Here is a 17,939-nt window from a genome sequence, read left to right as displayed (position 1 = left end):
ATTGGGAGGAAGTTAGATGAGAAGCTGATGAGACCATTGAGGAGGCAACTGATGTGTCCAAAGGGGAACATCTGCTCCTATTGCGCCCTGGAGAATGAGACCTGCCTAGCCTCTGATTATTGGCTGGAGGGGAGGAAGGGCCTGCTGAATCTGCCTTTGACCTCTTCTTGCTGGCTTCTCTCTTGCTTCTATCAGTTCTCAGGGCATTGGATGAAGGACAGGATGACTGGGAGGACCCCTTGTCCTCCCAGGTCTTCACTTGGTGGAAGACTATGATGGGGTCCTTCTGAAGATCACCTGCTGATACCTGCTGGAGTGGTTGACTGCCCTTAACCCAGAAATTCAGGACTTTCTTGCTTACATCCTCGGTGAGGGGGTTCCCCTGCTGACTCTGTCAAGGTGGGAGGGGCAGAAGTGCCTGCGTGAGGCATTGCTTGGGATGGTGGTCTAGATGAAGGTTGAATAGCTGAAGGCCAAGGAGAATAGCTAAGTGTGGCCTCTCTGGAGGAGGAGCTGCCTTTCTTGCTACACCTTATCTCATAGAGATAAGGTGTCACCCCACACACTCGTCACACTTGGCCCCTTTTGTGCATTCTTGTCCCTGACATGAAATGCAGTGTGGATCTACTGCTGTTGGGACATGAACTTACTACAGGGCCTGCCTTAGCCCACACAACGACAGAAATCAGGTTTCATGTTCTCCATGATAGCCATGAAACACAAAGACCGGGGGGGTTACACACATACATGGACGCCATGTGATGCACTGGGTCACACAAAGGAAGTCCACTGCATGACATGTGGAAGCACAAAGAAATCACAGAAATGTCTCCCCTCATAAAAAAAAACTGCAGTGAAACTTTGAGAAATAACGCACTGGGCTACTGGAGGGGCACAGGACACTGGGAGGGCAACAGCCCTGCAGAGGGAAACACAAAATGCCACGAACAAGTGACACACACAAGGACAAATCTCAGCCAAACTGGAGATTAACACAGTGATGAGCGCATGCTACAACACTGAGAACAAAAATGGAAGAGTAAGGCCAGCTCAGGTTACGAGTGATTCATAACCTGAAGTGCACCTTGTGCAGGTAACTCCATTTATGAAAGTGTAGGTTCATTTTCCCATCACAACAAATTTTAAATATATGACCCTACAGAGGCCCAGGAGGACTTTAACTTTATATATACATATATATATATATATATATATATATATATATATATATATATATATATATATATATATATATATATATATATATATATATATATATATATATATAAAAATAATATATATATATATATGTATATGTATATATAAGAGACAGAGACAGAGACAGGGACAGACGCACACAGACAGACAGACAGACAGATTACAACTTTGATGCAAACGGTGTCTCTTTTTAGCACCTTTCTTATTCGTTGTATGTGACTTTGGATATTAAACGTTTAAATTACAAAGTAAATGTTCCTTAAGCTGTACATCATTAGTGAAGAAATGAATGAACCCTACCTTTCTTAGAGGAAGTTCAGATGCAGTGAATAACTGGCCTCTTAGCGCCTGGATACCTGCATTCCTTTGTGTAAATTCAACGATGTTCATTCTAAAAATATTAAAGAAAATTAGGTCAGTATGGATCTGTTCAACTTTTCCCTCATCAATTTCAGTTTTTATAATGTCTCAATAGCATTAGTTTTTACACGTTGAAACCAAACAAAACAGAGAATTTTAGAAATGACAACTACATTAATGGTCAATGAACTCACTTGAAAGGCAGCAATGGGAAGTCCCGAGGAAAAGCAACGTTGTCACAGTTGATGGAAATTTCATTCTGATTGCTGACTGTGCACTGGCAAGGGAGGGTCAGCTGCTCGTCAACTGCAGAACAGGGACCAGTCTGACCCCATGCTGTGCCCCCCACCAAAGCCAGTACTAACACAAATACCAGCATCCCTGCAAAAGGAAAACAGGAAGAACGATAAGACATTTAACCCCTATACATAGTTGTAACATTTAGATTACGTACCGTATATGATTCTCTTTGCAGTTTACCAGAATATTCACAAAAATTCTTCAGTCGGCTTCTTAACATACTCAGCACCATTATGAAGCATGTAAAGGACTGAGCTGCTTTTCTGCACTTGTCATAGACTTTTCCATCTTCTATTACATGTACAACTAGAATATCAAATGCCACACATGGCTGCATCTCTCAAATTTGCCTCTCCTTTCTCCTTAGCTACCATTCGAATGTCATTTCTGGTACTTACTTCATCCTGTAATGTAATCGGTTGTTGGAAAATTCATTAGAACATTTTCTGCTCAGTACAGTATTTAATTTACTGTTTAATTCCTTTCACAATGACTACCATTAAAACATTTACTGTGTAAACTCATTATTAATTATTGCTATACCTAAATGGCCCAAGAATTGGCTTCATGAAGAAATAACGCCCCATATCCATTTCTTCCTCATTTCTAGTGTATAAATGTGTGTACCTCGACCAGATAGAAAAGAACACTGCCAATCTAGGTACTGTATAATGAATTAAGACAGTAATAACGGTAAACAAGGGATGAAGGGAAAATGAAGTACATTAGGAAAGATGGCAGTCCAAATTTTTATTTTTGTAATAACTTATCGTGGTGCGATAGACGTAAAACATGAGACAGCCCTGAGGCTGAATCTTAACTTTTATAATAACTACAAAAAAATTAAGAAAGATGATACTTGAGTGATGTAATTACCGGGTAGTTGGTTATTGAAAGGCCTGTTGTTTGTTGGGCAGAGTCCAGACGTTCAATTCAACCACCCATTGGTTGCTGAGTTCAACGTATGGTTTGGTCGGCATGAATTCAACTTTTACTCAGCATCTGACCTGATTTTGTACTGAACAATAGCAGAAGAATCCCTTATTGTTACCGCAAGACAACGCTTAACTTTGTAAGTTTGAAAGGTGCACAACAATACGATAAATTAGTTTTTACAATAGGCTAAACACGTTAATCATCTCTTTCCCTTTAAACCCATCGTCACCAAAATACTGAAAATGTTAATCTATGACCTACGCGACAACACAATGGATACATTTTTCTTAGAGGGAAAACGGTTACGACCAATGAAGCAATAACGTCGCTGTTTCCAGGTTTTGAAGTATTGTGTCACTGCAAAAATTAATAAAGCGAACACGTGAATTAACTATTGTTGTTAATACAAGCTGTTGTGGACTTAGTATGAAACTCTCTCTCTCTCTCTCTCCCCCACCCCTTATTACACACATATATAATGTATGTATGTATATATACTGTGTGTGTATATAATATATATATATATATATATATATATATATATATATATATATATATATATATATGTATATATATATATATATATATATATTATATAATATGTAAATGTATATATATATTATATAACATTGGGAATATAATAAATATACAATACATATACAATCAAGTACGACAGACGTGTGAATAATGTATTTGCATTTAGAACCTTTTAGTAAAATCCACGATAACTATTGATTAAAGTGAGTTAATGTTGAAAACATTAGTTTCCGCTGTAGCCACAGTGTACTGGAGGGGATACAAATTCTCGCACAGCTGTTGAATAAACGAATATCATATACTATATATTCTCTTCTACGGCAAGTGGGTTTTTTTCTGAATTCTTGAGATACTTTTTTGAACTTGACCATTATCATGGTATTTTTCTTGAATATTTCTATTGTGGTGCTGAATAAAGTATGTTATCCATGTGTTTTATGGGACTGTCCTTGCAGTGGCTCTAATATAATATGTGCAAAAGTGAGAACTCACGCTATATTTTAAGTCTGATCACTGTAGTAGGCTCAAAGTATTCGGCGTGAATTTTTAAGTAACATAAACAGTCTGAGTATAATTTTATTGTAGTGAAGTTATGCTGAATATGTGAATTATACAATTATCTGTATGCTTAACGAGAGATTTTTAAACGTTATTGAAAAAATGTGTGTAAATTTTAGAATAAATCAGACCATAAAAAAAGTCGAAGGATACATACAGAGGAAATATAAGTAAGAATAAAATATTAAAGGGATTCCGCTACCAGCTGAGGTGTAAGTTTCGGATAAGTTAAATTAGCAAATGAAGGCAGTTGAAGGTAGTCACTAATTTGTGATAGTCACTAATTTAGGGCAAAAGATTAAGTACGCTACGTTAAGGGAATGTATTAAATGATTCAAAATTCCATAATGCACGGGCCAAGGTACCCTTCAATGTCACGCATGTGGTACTAGACAATCAACAATGGTAATATTGCCAAAGAACATACTGGTATTCGAATACGTTTCGGTAAAGACTAAAATCCCATATATGGCTGGGAAAAATGTGTTAAGTTACCTAAGTGTATCAGCCATTATCTTAAATATCTAAAATTTTATGCTATGAAAATTTGTTTTATACACTCTTACGTATTTATAAATATATATATATATATATATATATATATATATATATATATATATATATATATATATATATATATATATATATATATATGTGTGTGTGTGTTTTGTGTTTGTGTGTGTATGTAGCGTGGAAAAATCACATACGATTCGATAGTGAGGAAAGTTACTAAATAAAAAAGTAAGACAGCAGCACTTAATGTGTCTTGTCATCGAAATTGAGATTTAAAATTTGTAGTAAATTCTGCAATGGTTTGCATTATTTGATTTTTTAAAATTTATGCATACCTAATGAATTTGATGCGTTAGTGTAATAAACATGTCTTGTTTCCTTGAGTACAGTATTTATTTCACCTTTTGGATTTTGCATTCCTCAGCGTTATTATGAGTTCATACGATTACCCATTGTTTATTTCTATACACTGTTTCTCTAATTTTGCTCTCCATGACGTGGTGACGCAGTGCAATTTTTTTTTTTGGGGGGGACTCGTCTGAAGTGACTTGCAGGATCATACATATGAAGCTGTTGTTCAATAACTGGTAAGTTACTCGGTTTGCGGTGTCAGGAAGTTCGTAAAAGTAATAGCTCTTAAAATATATCGACTGGTTTTAAAGAATTTGACTTTGTCTAAGATTTGAAGACAATGAAGCTCTTTATGAAAACAGTTAATTATAAAATTATATGCTGAACTTTTGCAACAACTTTTGCCACTGTGCACAGTCGCTACAATTCGTTACTGGGCAACTTTCCAAATTAGTAAAATCGTTCTCGTAATTTGCCTTCTGATATTTTGTCGTGGAAACCATTATTTTTCCCTGACACGAAGAATAGACCTACGGTAAAAACATTTCGTTTTCACGCCAATCTAAACTATTTGTTGATAAAGGGAAGGGAAAGCGTCTGAATGATACTGAATTCACGTAGCTGTTGACTTGAAATGAAAGTGGCATTTATCAAAATTTATTTGAAGTAGGCTTTAAAAATACACCGGATCTGAAAACCGCTTAATTGATCAAGCACAGAACGAATGGCAGCAGCGAAATTTTAGCGAATGCTGTGGTCTGATACCTGCGGTCTGCCTAAGCGAAAGGCCTTGTTAAGTGTAAAATCTTTACTGTCATTATCAGTTGAGGATAACTTCAAATGATGGCTGTAATCTCCAGATCTGTTTGGTTAGTGAGAGAATTGGTGATTGTTAGCAGTCGAATGTTACAAGAAAATAATGAAAAAGTTGCAAATATACGATTTTAGGGAAACCGCTTTGTGCCTGGTTGTCGCAAAAAAAGAACACTTGAGAAATAAAGGTGTCCAACGCCAATTTCCGGCGACTAATAGCAGAAAAAAGTAAAAAAAATGTAAGTCGTGTTCATCGATGTACTTACGGGTACAGCCTTAAATTTTCACTGGATATTGGAAATGGAGGTTAAATCAATTTTAAGTAGTTTGTGCTCTAAAAACACAACTAAAATTAATCTTTCTGCATAAATCTTCCCCTTTCAGTAGTTTTATACTGCACATCTTCTTTTTTTGACCTTATTAGTCCCATTGTATAGCAGGGTCGGCTGCTCGAGTCAACTTTCTCCATCTGTTTCTATTCCTAGCATCTTCTTCCCCCATCCCACCTCACCCATATCCCTCCTCACCACATCTATCCACCTGATCCGCTGACGCCCCACACTCCTCCTCCCCATCACGGGCATGTTCTCTCTTGATTGGTTCCACCTCCGCTCTTCTTATTACATGGCCTTAGTATCTCAAACGAGCTTCCATAACCTTCTCCTTTATATTACATATGCCACACATTCTTCTTATATCTTGACTCTTCCTCCTTTCCAGTAGTGATATTCCAATAATCCATCTCACCATCCTCATCTCGGTTCTCTCCAACAGTCCCTCCTCTTTCCTTCTAAGTGCCCAGGTTTCTACCCCATATAATAGTACGGGCCTGATAACTGTCTTATAAATCTTCATTTGGAGCTTTAATGGCATTTTCTTGTCTAAAACAACTCCAGTTACTTCTCTCCATTTTGTTCTGCTTTAGCACTGTACCATCTTCCACTGGAATGTTTACTTCTTCATGTCCTTCTCTACTGCTAGTCATTAGCTCTTCTCTTTCCAATGTTCACTTTAAATCCTTTCCTTTCTAGGGCTAAAAACCTTTCTTGCAGTTCTTCTTCTGTGTCTGCTATAATAACTAAATCATCAGCAAACAACAGATCCCACCGTTCATCGTTGTTCCTTAATTCTGATGTCAGTGTATCTATGACAACAAGGAACAAGAATGGACTCAGAGCTGGTCCCTGATGGAGGCCCACCTCCACAGGGAATGTCTCAGTCTCCCCATATTTTGTTTGTGCAGTAGTTCTTGCACCCTCATACATCATCTTCACTAACCTTACCAGCTTCTCTGGTACTCCTCTCTTTCTCAAACATCAATAGACTACTCTTCTTGGTATGATGTCATACGCCTTTTCAAGATCCACAAAACACAAGTAAACTTTCCTGTTTCCTTCTAGATTCTTCTCTTGGACTTGTCCTACTATAAAAATAGCATCCACTGTGCTCTTTCCTTTCATAAAACCAAACTGCTGCTCATGTATGTCTGTCAGCTCTCTCAACCTTCCATCTTGAATACATGCCCCAAAAGCTTTATTCCTCTGTAGTTCCCACAGTAACACGTCTCCTTTTTGTTTATACATTTTAATCATCCAACTATTACTCCAGTCCCCTGGCATTTCCCCTACATCCCAGATCTTTTCCAGTAGTGTGTGCACCCACTCTTTGCCTAGATTTCCCAATGCTTTAATCATTTCTATTGTTACCTCTGACTTTCCTGCAGCTTTATTTACTTTTCCTTTCTTTATAGCATTCTCAATTTCACTCATTCTGATGTTTGCTACTGGTCCTTCTACTGGAGGAACATTTTCCAGTTTTTCACACTCATTCTTATTGTTTAATAGTTGTGAAAAAAAGTCTTTCCATCTTCTCCTGACTTCCTCTTCTTCAATTAAGATATTTCTATTTTCAACTTTAATAATTCCTACCTCTCCTACAGCCTGCCTGTCTTTTCTTCTCACTTCTGCAATTCTGTAGATTATCTTTTCTCCCTCCGGTGTTCCCATCTTCTCATACCATTCTCTCCTGGCTTCTCCCTTTGCAGTCGCTACCACTCTCTTTGTTTCCCTCTTTGTCCGTCTATACTCCTCTCCTGTTTGGTAGTTGTTATCTTCTTCCCATCCTCTTCTGGCTATAGTCTTTTCCTTCACAGCTGTTTGAACCTCTTGATTCCACCACCATGTTTCTTTTTCCTGTTGCTGCTTACCACTGGTCGTCCCATGCACCTCTGCTGCTGCTGGCACCACAATCTCTTTCATATCATCTCATATCTCCTCAGGCAATTCTGACATTTCACTCACTTATCTCTCTTCTCTGGCTCTTTCCACTTTACTTCTGAACTCTCTTGCCTTCTCCCCCTTCAGCTTTCAAGTTTTAATCCTCCTATTCCTGGCTGGGGCTTGTCTTTTCCACATTGCTTTCAGCCCAGAATCTGCCACTACCAGTTTATGCTGTGCTACAACAGTTTCATTTGGAATAACCTTACAATCCATAATGATTTTCTTGTCTTCCTTCCTAACCAAAACATAATCAATTTGCATCTCATTTTGTCCACTTTTGTATGTTACCAGATGACATCTCCTTTTCTCCAACTGAGTAATCAAGACTACCAGATTCGTAGCTTCTACTAATTGTAACAGTCTTTAACCTTCCAGGTTTTAGTTTTATACTGCACGTATCGGTTCCTAATTCGCCTTGCCTAAAATCCAGTATCAAAGATCCAATTTTTGTCACATTCTTAATTGATTGATTGATTATAGCTATTGATGCCTTAATAAAAAAATAAACTAAAAAGTAAATAAATAACTGTAAAAATAGTTTGATATGACAAATATCTAAACATTATATAATATATATACTGTATATATTTTTATGTATTCCTGGAATTCTAGATTTGTAGAATACTTTTACAGGCCGGCAACGGAACATTATTTATTGGGCCTTGGAAATCTGACTTTATGTTAAGGGAAATCATAAAAAGAAAAGAAAAATGGGATGATTCACATGAGCTTAGGGCTCTACTTCATGAGGGAATGTTACGTAAACACTTAGGTTAAATTAAGTAATTATATTTACAAGAAGAGAATCAAAAGAAAATGGTTAAATGAATTATTAGGAGGCTTGCAAAGCCTGAAGATCTTCCTACTGGAGTCTTGAATGGTGGCAAGGCACAGTCCAAGATGAGTCCACAGCAAATTGGTCCCTCTGCAAGAGAGTGTTAAACATTACACGCCAGTAAAGGAAAATATAACACATACAATGACTCGAGGAATGAATGACCACTTTACACTGGAGCACAAAACACTGGAAATGGCACTGGATAAAATGGCACAAAGGATAAAGAGTAATACTGGCATTCAATAAACACTTCTAATGGCAAACTGTCGTGACTGAAAGGTCTTGACTCATACTTTACCTTACGGGAAGCGGGTCTCTGGCGAAGAATGACAAGGGGCAGTCACACGCGTGGCACTGTACACAAATCACATGGACAGTCCGTTCGAGGATGACTGTAGAACTGGATTCAAGTGTGGAGTCTGGTGTGGACAGGGGAGGAGGGGGACCTCTCCGCAACTCATAGCATCCTCCCGTTCGTGTACGGCTAACTGCCAAGATCTTCCTGTCCAAGCTCCTTTTAAGGCAACCGCCAAGGGTAGGGGCCCCATGTGGTGACCGGGCTGAAGATGTGTCATTTTCCAGGTGTTCCGACCATCTGCTTTTATCTCCCCAGGTATTGTGTGGAAAGACAATTCAGCCAGCTCAATCTGCCTTTAGAATGGTTGTTTTAAGCAGCTTAGTTGGGCTAAGCTGCTTAAGGGAGTGACACTCAGCCTCTTATTCTTGCCCCTTTTGACTGTGCCATCTAAATTTCTGTTCCAGGTAAAGGAAGGGGACAGATCGGAATGTTGATAACTTTTTATGTGTTGGTATATGTAGGTCAACTACTCTCAATAAACTAAGGGCAAACTAAGGTCGGCTACACAGACTTCTTGTTAGGTATAATATATATATATATATATATATATATATATAATATATATATATATATATATATATATATATATATATATATATATATATATATATATATATATATATATATATATTAACTTTATCACATACAAATTGTTCTGTGCATTAGTAGAATTCTACTCTTTCAAAACAAACTAAGGGCAAATGTGGACTAAGGGTCGGCTAAAACTCATTAAATACCATCCAGTTTGAATGACTTCTTGTTATATATATATATATATATATATATATATATATATATATATATATATATATATATATATATATATATATATATATATATACATATTACACACACACTGTATAATATCTATTCACATATACTATCTATACATACAAATATTGCATATATGTACAATTTAAAATTTACTGAGGAGGCCCGCCTCTCTAACAAATATGCACAACTGCTCCATATTAGAATCCTCACCAAGAATTTGTAGGAGGATAAAATGTCCTTCCCTGTTGCGTCCCCAGGACAGGAACCTATGTCTCAAATTCCCAAGACTGGGACATTCGATTGATTATGTCTATTAAAACTGGTGTCACAACATGTAGGTTATTGACGCCTTAATAAATTTAAATAGAAAACTAAGACATAATTATATTCATTACCATTAACGTAAGAAGTAAAATTAAAATCACAGCAATTTTATACTCTTCTTATGACTATTATACATATTATCTCTCTCTCTCTCTCTCTCTCTCTCTCTCTCTCTCTCTCTCTCTCTCTCTAAAATTTGGAATTTTTCCCCTACGACTGAGTAGTCTCTTGCTGGATTCACGGTGTTGTAGTTGGGTCCTCTTCCCCTGCAGGTAATCTTTTATTGCATCCGCTGTTCCTGTGATTACTGGCAGTCTAGTGGTGCGACTTGCAACGTGTCAGGTCATTCGTGTCAATCAGAAGTCATTGGAAAGGTTCAAAGTATGACGCTCATTGGAAAGGGTCAAAGTATGACGCTTTAATTGTTGCCTTTCAGCGGATTGTCTAAGGTGCTACTCAAGCATTCCTTGCTTATTTATTACTTAGGTTTATTTTGCTCTCTTGCGTTTACACACACACATATACACATATTATATACATATATGCGCGCGCACACTCATACACACACACACATATATGTATTATATATATGCATGTATTTAATAAAGAGGATTTAAACAAAGTAATTTGGGCAAAATTAAAGGCCTCATTATAAGCAGGCCAGGCAAAGGAAACGGAGTAGTTACTTAAATAGAAAAGACTGTTCCAAGAATGTTGGCAGTAGTCGATGACTATACAAAATGCAAGCAAGCTCCTCATGCAGGCTCTTTTAGCTGAAAGTTACTCAGAGGGCAAAATAAATAGATTTCTTACTGCTCTTTCTTAAAAGAGATTGGACCATTTCAGAAAATTAGTTTTCCGAATGCGCTGCCAAGCGGCCCGACTGCCTAAAATACGTAAAACTAATGTACCTTAAAGACCATTGTTGGTGGATTATGATACACCATTACATAACTAATAAAATCTTAGTTACTTTTACAAATAACTAACTCTACATATTCCATCAAGAAATCTTACGATCCAGTAGGACTGAAGACTTTTATCTGGATCATAGCAGCAAACAAGATGCACAAAGAAAAGGTCCTTTATTGATCTCACTATAAATAAAGTTGTCACTTTTCTTTCTCAACAATGACCTTTTTCAGCAAACAGACGGTGTTGCCACGTGCAACCTAATCTCAAGCACCTTTGTAACTCTCCTCTTAGGCCATCATGAAAGAAAATTGCTTGAGGTATATCCCTTAAATTTAAGCCCATGTTGACGACACGTTTGAAAAGCCCACTCCACGATATCATGATCTAGTCAGAGATCTGTCTCAGTGCCCTACAAATCACGTTCTCGGGACTCACACCCCTATCACATTTGAAACTGACTCTTTAAAAAATTTATTTTACCTTGCATACAATATATGGTCGAGTTATGCATCACTTAATGAGGAACTAGTATTTTGAGAAGAGATTTTTAATGATAATGGTTTTCTACCACAATTTAGTTTCAAAATAGATAAGAAGTTCTTACGCAATAACTGGTAAAGCCCCAAAAAACTTAGTTTTATAGCAAAATTCCATACATGGTAAGAAACATCAAGATTCACCTACAATCTAAACAATTAATTTAACAAGTATTATCCACAAATTGATTTCAGGTTCCATTTTTGTAATAGCAACAGTATTGGAAAACTCTTCCCCTGCAAAGAACAAATTTCCCGATCCAATGCATGCGGGAATTGTGTATATGTACAATGGACCTAACTTCCAATTGGGGTATTTGAATAGTTTATCACTAACTATAAAAACCAGATACTGTGAGCATGCAGGAGTAAGCGAAAAAAACATGGACAGATTCTCAGTAAAGATTGCGTGAGCGCATAAGGTTTTAGCATTGAAAATTGTAAGATTTTAAACCCTTGTTCGAACATTAGCGATTTCAGAAAGTGAGAATTCATATAGTACACTGAAACGCTTAAACCTCGTCTTATTCGTAATCGGTCATCTGTCGCCTTATCCATTATGGAATCGCTCATTTTCATATTTTACTATCTGAATGATTTAATTTCTTATAATCAGCGTGCTTTCCTCTGTATAGTAGATTTCTAAAAAGTGCAGAGCTTATTTCAAACATTTTTATATTAGTGTAGTTTCAGAGTTTCTCCTTGAAAATTCCGGAACTCCCCATAAGTGCAATAAATATGGTATTCCTATTCATTTATATTATATATATATATATATATATATATATATATATATATATATATATATATTTTATATTTATATAAAACGTGAGTTTGCGTTTATGATTGACAGTTAATTATGCCTAATTGTTAAGATGTAATTAATAACGTGTATTCTCTCTCTCTCTCTCTCTCTCTCTCTCTCTCTCTCTCTCTCTCACTAAATATCCTAATGGTATCATTCCTGTTATTCGTATTTTACACACGTACACACACACACACACATACATATGAAGGCGTTTCAGATCGAACTGAGCAGGCAAAGCGTACAAATCAAGTATGTAAGAGAGGCAGAGACCCCAAGACGTCGACGACCTTCGTTCTTTTGCCTTGAGGGTCAGCACATTATGTCGGGGTTTCCTGGATGGAGATTAACGCTCCACTTACGCCCATCTTCCTTCAACAAAACCACCACTCGCCTAAAACTCTTTTCCTCTGCAGTTTGAGAGAGAGAGAACTCTAACAAAGGTTAAGGGTAGATACGTCATACGGATGAGATGAGTGTGTGGTAAAATATTCACTTGACATGTGAATCTCGTAGGATAGTTGGAATCTTGACTGCTTCAAAGTAAGGATGCATATTAAATCGTATTTTACAACTTGTCAAGAAACTGATAGAACATGCATTACCTTGCAGCTACCAAAAAGGCACTATAAATGACTTCTACGAAATATATATGGTTAATAACTCGAAAAAAAATAATGATTATTGTGATACCTTCAGTTATAGAAAGGGAAAAAGATCAGTTTGCGTTATTAACAAGAATGTTGTACTTCATTAACTTCCGAAAATTTAGTGTCACACGGAACGACACTATGAGCACCTGAAATTAGCAAACAAATAATAGAGAGGGATCACAACACTGTCAAAATTTATGTCTCATAGTTGTCATATAAACTTCCAATAATCAATATATTTTTTTACTGGTTTCTACTGTCGAAATTTATGAATACTAAGTATTTTCATCGCCTTTTTTCCATGTTCATAATTTTTTTATATATTATACTGTAGGTAATTAATTCGACGTACTGATCATTTACAGAATGTGGAGTTTATTTCCTGAATCATATCACTTCTCTGTCTGAAGATCAGAATATCAGTTATCATTGCTTGAAGAGAGGCGTTTCGTTTACAAACACCTGCTTGACTCAGGCTCGTCTCGGCTGTTCATCACACACACACATTTTATATATATATATATATATATATATATATATATATATATATATATATATATATATATATATATATATAATATATATATATATATATATATATATATATATATATAACTGGATTTGAGCTCAGGGTAGGATTACCTTCTGCTCTCTAGGCTGACACCTCTTTAGGTAATAGCTTGAGCCACAAGAGAAGATTGTGGCCTTGCTCAGGATAAGGACTAGTAACTGGCATTGAGTGCTTGGTCTCCTCGTCTTTAACCCTGGAGGCCAAGCGAATGGCCTTGCTTGATAACCTAGGTCATTGTATTTAGTCAAGAAAGATTCTGCTTCTTTGAGGAGAGAGGAAATTTGGACATGGTCCTCAGTCCCAGGGCATATGGAAAATAAAAATCTTTAGGTTTGTAAGTACTAAGGAAAACTGAAGTTAGGAAATCGGAACATAGAACCCTGAGTCAAATTGGGTGCAACTGGTAGAGAATTAACTGAGGGGATATAGACTAAAGATCTTAGCTGTTTGTGAATCACAGTGCAAAGGGATGGGAAAAGAGATGTATGGAAAAGCAGGTGAAATGCTAGACGAGGAGTAAACTTTACCTCAAGATCTACTTTTTATCGCCATACTTAAGCTGAAATCAGAAGCACTCAACAATAAAAGGTGACAGATTATCTAAGTTTGACAGAATAAACTTCTTGAAGATGAACTTTTGGAGGGTTTTACAATTAAATTTTTATATGGATTTGCAGCTTTAGATACAGTACCTGAGGAAGCGCGGACAGTCAGTGAGGAATGAAATAACATCAAGAATGTATACTAATCTGCTGGAAAAGATGTCTTGTGGTAATAAGAAAACCTTGGTTATCGGATGACACCTGGGATACAGTGAGAGTAGACAAAGATATTCGAAAATTTCATGTAGGAAATGAAGTAGGAAAAGTAGTGCTTGCTAAACACTAAAGTGTAGATAGTGAAGTTAAAGATCAAGGATAGATAAAAAGAATACATGGAAAAACAGGTGGATGATGATGACAAAGCTATATACTCAGGGAGTGGCGTTCATATGACAGTAGTCAGTGGAATTATTAATGAAACATCCTTGCTTCAAATGTAAAATGGGACAATACACGTCAACAGGAGGGATGTATCACAAGTAACATCAGACGAAGGAAGGAAAAGTGGAGCAGAACATGTAGTGAGATCGTGAATAATTAGATGTGAGGGGGATAAAATGACTGATGTACAAGAAGCTTAGTAAAATGAATTAAAACTATCCATGAACAAAGTATATGCGAAGTTAATGTTGATGGAGTCCTGAGTGAATTTGCTGTAAATTATGAGCTTCTACGGAGGAATGTTAGGTGACTTTTGCTGTTTGCCCTTCTTAAGGATTTTAAAATGAACAAAGTGGCTGCAGGTGGAAGAGAAGGATTAGACTGAAGTGCCGATAAAAACTTTCACAGATAATACCACTGTAATCGGAAAAACATCACAAGATTTACAAAACCGCCTTAACAATAGTCATCACATATCTAGAGGTAGAACTTTAGATAAATCCAAGAAATACAGAAAAAATGTGGAGAGAGAATGAAATAACACTAGATGGAGGAGGATTTAAAAAGACGTGATCCTCAAATAATTAGGAACAGTGATTTCCAAAACATGCTCTCTCTATTTTGAATTTAGAGAAAGACTAAAAAGGCAAATGAAACAATGGGCAGGAAAGATAAGGTTTAGAAATAAAGTGATCTTACTTGCATACGCAAGTAAGATCATTTTTAGTCTATTACACCCTGTATATCATCGGACATGAATCATGGTATGCCAATGAAAATATAACCAAAAGATTTTGTCGATGCGAGAATAAAGCTTAGAAAAATATTAAGATTGGAAATGATCACCACAAAGCCACGTGAGTAATAGAAAGATTAAAGAGTCAGAGGGCAGAATACAGTGAGAAATGATACTTTAAGGAAAATTACCCCAAGTTCCAAAATAATGAAGATGGAATAGTATGAAAAGGAAAGGAATATCTACGTGCCCTTCGCCCAGCGCCAGGGAGAATAGCATTGGTAGTGCCTACTGGACTCTTGGGGCACCAGAGGTGCTGGAGGGTCCAGGCCTACTGGGATGTGAACTGGGATAGAGGCTGGATATTAGTAGAGGTTTGTGGAAGTGAAAGTGAAGGGTAGGCATGGGTGGCGGAATTTCACAGAGGCCCTTTGCGTCGAACGGCGTTGGTGGCGATCATAAGAATTATATTACGCAAACACACACACGTATGTATGCGTGTGTATGTGTATATGTATATATATATACATATATATGTGTGTGTGTGTGTAAGAATGATTATACATACATACATACATACAGTATATACAGTATAATCTTCGGCTAAAATGCTTATTTTAGCTGTCTTCGTGAACAGTGACCTGTCATAATTTGCCCCAAAATCTTATTGTTCTTTGAATGAGGGTGTTATTTTATCTACTTTTCTCGAATAATGCACATCAAAACTATTTGCCTCTGATACCCACTTTTTTAACAATTTAGGTTATGTAACGGTGTTGGTGCGCCCCGGTTCTGGAGTTATGCCATGCAATTTTCATAATGTATTTGCCTTGGATATTATTTAAATACCAATGCGGCCAAAATACTGCACACATGAAATTTATAATTGAATGCCAATCCACCGCCCATGTCTATTTTTAATATTAAATCACGTAATAAAAAGAATTTTATTTTTGAGAAACGAATGCAGTAAGCTTATTTCATGGTAAAGAAGACGACTCTTTCTCACTTTTAATTACATTTATATTATGCATCCGTGTTTTATGACAAGAAAACTAATATAACACCAATCTTAACACACTTTCCCCATCTCTCTTTTGCATTATAGATAAAAGATAAGCCTTAGGTATTTACTCGTGGTACCGTCAACTGGAATCAACCGGTCAGTAGCTTCCATGGCTTGCTTTCTCTTTCGTTTGAATAAATCTGGTGATAATATCTTCCAAACATCAGGCAAGCGACTGCTTGCTGTCTCGAAACACGAAATATGAGCAACTTATCTTCATGATTATAGTGTGTAACTCAAGTGAATTTTCTTGAGTGAATTTCATTTAATCCGCCTGATCTCTCTCTCTCTCTCTCTCTCTCTCTCTCTCTCTCTCTCTCTCTCTCTCTCTTGGACTGCAGGTTAACTGTTACTATGCATTCTTACTTAAGTGATAGAGGATTTGCCTTGCATCTTTACTTGTCAGATATGTTCTTGATGTCCTAAGGTATACATACCTTTTTATCCAATGAAGGACAGAGTGATAATGAACGGGAACACAAGTGCTTTAGTGTGAGATAGGTCATTATGATGTAAACGGAAAGTTTTAAAAAATCAGCAACAATAATAACACTAAAATGATGATGATGATGATGATGAGTGTGATACTGCTAAAGACAACATTATCATGACAGGAATGTCAACGCGTATTCCGTGACCTCCCGAAGTCACTGGGTACTGTTTGGCTTAATGATCATGAACAGTGATTCTGGGATCTAGTAAGAACTAAAGGTTTCTTTTTCTAAATCCTTTTCGCATCATCAGATGAATTTGAAGAAAGCCCTTGTACTTATTAGGATGACGGAAAGGATTCGGTGTTTATTTTTTGTTTTGGTTAAAAATTTAAAACGAATATTTGCTATGTAGGGTTGGCATGAATTTCATTAAGTGAATGATACAGATTTGGGGAAGCCTATTCTGGGGAGAGAGAGAGAGAGAGTTGCAAACTTTGGATGAAAGAAAGAAAAGATTGTGGTAACGTATTATGACAGAGAGAGAGAGAGAGAGAGAGTTCACTTGCAAACTTTGGATGAAAGAAAGGAAAGATTGTGCTAACGTACATTGAGAGAGAGAGAGAGAGAACTTCATGACCTATCTCCAGCAGAACGCAAATCGTGGACCAGAGTAACATTGCGGGATATATTCAACTCCTTGATACCTTAAACCTGCCACTCACTCTTCCACCTGTTTTGTAGAAACGGTCGTTCAGAAATTCCATTTTCATTTTTTCAGTTCAACTTTGATATATTCAGAATTTCTTTGTAATTGCGCTATGTAATATGGCAGAGAAGTTTTGCACACGTCTGAATGGAAGGTTTATATAGGGTTACAAAACTAAACGCGCGCGCGCGCATATCCAACTTTGCTTCAAGGGAAAGTGAAAAACTGCGTGTAAATTCTGACCAGTTTCTTTTACATATGTAAGACATTTTCAGTCTGAAAATGTCTAAGATATATATATAAAAAAAGAAAACCGATCCGGATTGACTCTCAGTGTTTCATTTTCCCTGTGGCAAAGTTGGATATATAAATCAC

At 36.7% G+C, this 17,939-nt stretch overlaps 3 protein-coding genes across 4 annotated transcripts in view; 1 reads left to right on the top strand and 2 right to left on the bottom strand.

Annotated features, from left to right (window-relative positions):
* LOC136834094 (heterogeneous nuclear ribonucleoprotein R-like) overlaps window positions 1–17,939 on the top strand; it is a 711,768-nt gene that overhangs the window by 90,663 nt on the left and 603,166 nt on the right. The window lies entirely within an intron of this gene.
* LOC136833982 (chaoptin) overlaps window positions 1–17,939 on the bottom strand; it is a 207,126-nt gene that overhangs the window by 20,289 nt on the left and 168,898 nt on the right. For both annotated transcript variants that reach the window (XM_067096255.1, XM_067096263.1), the window contains exons 4-5: window positions 1,773–1,959; window positions 1,519–1,609 (exon numbers count right to left, since the gene is read on the bottom strand). In XM_067096255.1, coding sequence (XP_066952356.1) covers window positions 1,519–1,609; window positions 1,773–1,957 — 276 coding nt within the window. In that variant the 5' untranslated portion in view covers window positions 1,958–1,959. The remainder of the gene's footprint in view (window positions 1–1,518; window positions 1,610–1,772; window positions 1,960–17,939) is intronic.
* Window positions 6,564–7,844, bottom strand: LOC136837521 (uncharacterized). Its single transcript, XM_067102370.1, has 2 exons — window positions 7,515–7,844; window positions 6,564–6,770 (listed from the first exon to the last, which is right to left on the bottom strand). Exons 1-2 carry the CDS (start codon window positions 7,842–7,844, stop codon window positions 6,564–6,566), a joined length of 537 nt encoding a protein of 178 aa, XP_066958471.1.

Source organism: Macrobrachium rosenbergii, chromosome 4 (genome assembly GCF_040412425.1).
Source record: "Macrobrachium rosenbergii isolate ZJJX-2024 chromosome 4, ASM4041242v1, whole genome shotgun sequence".
Taxonomy (NCBI): domain Eukaryota; kingdom Metazoa; phylum Arthropoda; class Malacostraca; order Decapoda; family Palaemonidae; genus Macrobrachium; species Macrobrachium rosenbergii.
The sequence above is the reverse complement of the archived record's forward strand: the minus strand, read 5'-3'. Positions and strand labels throughout refer to the sequence as shown.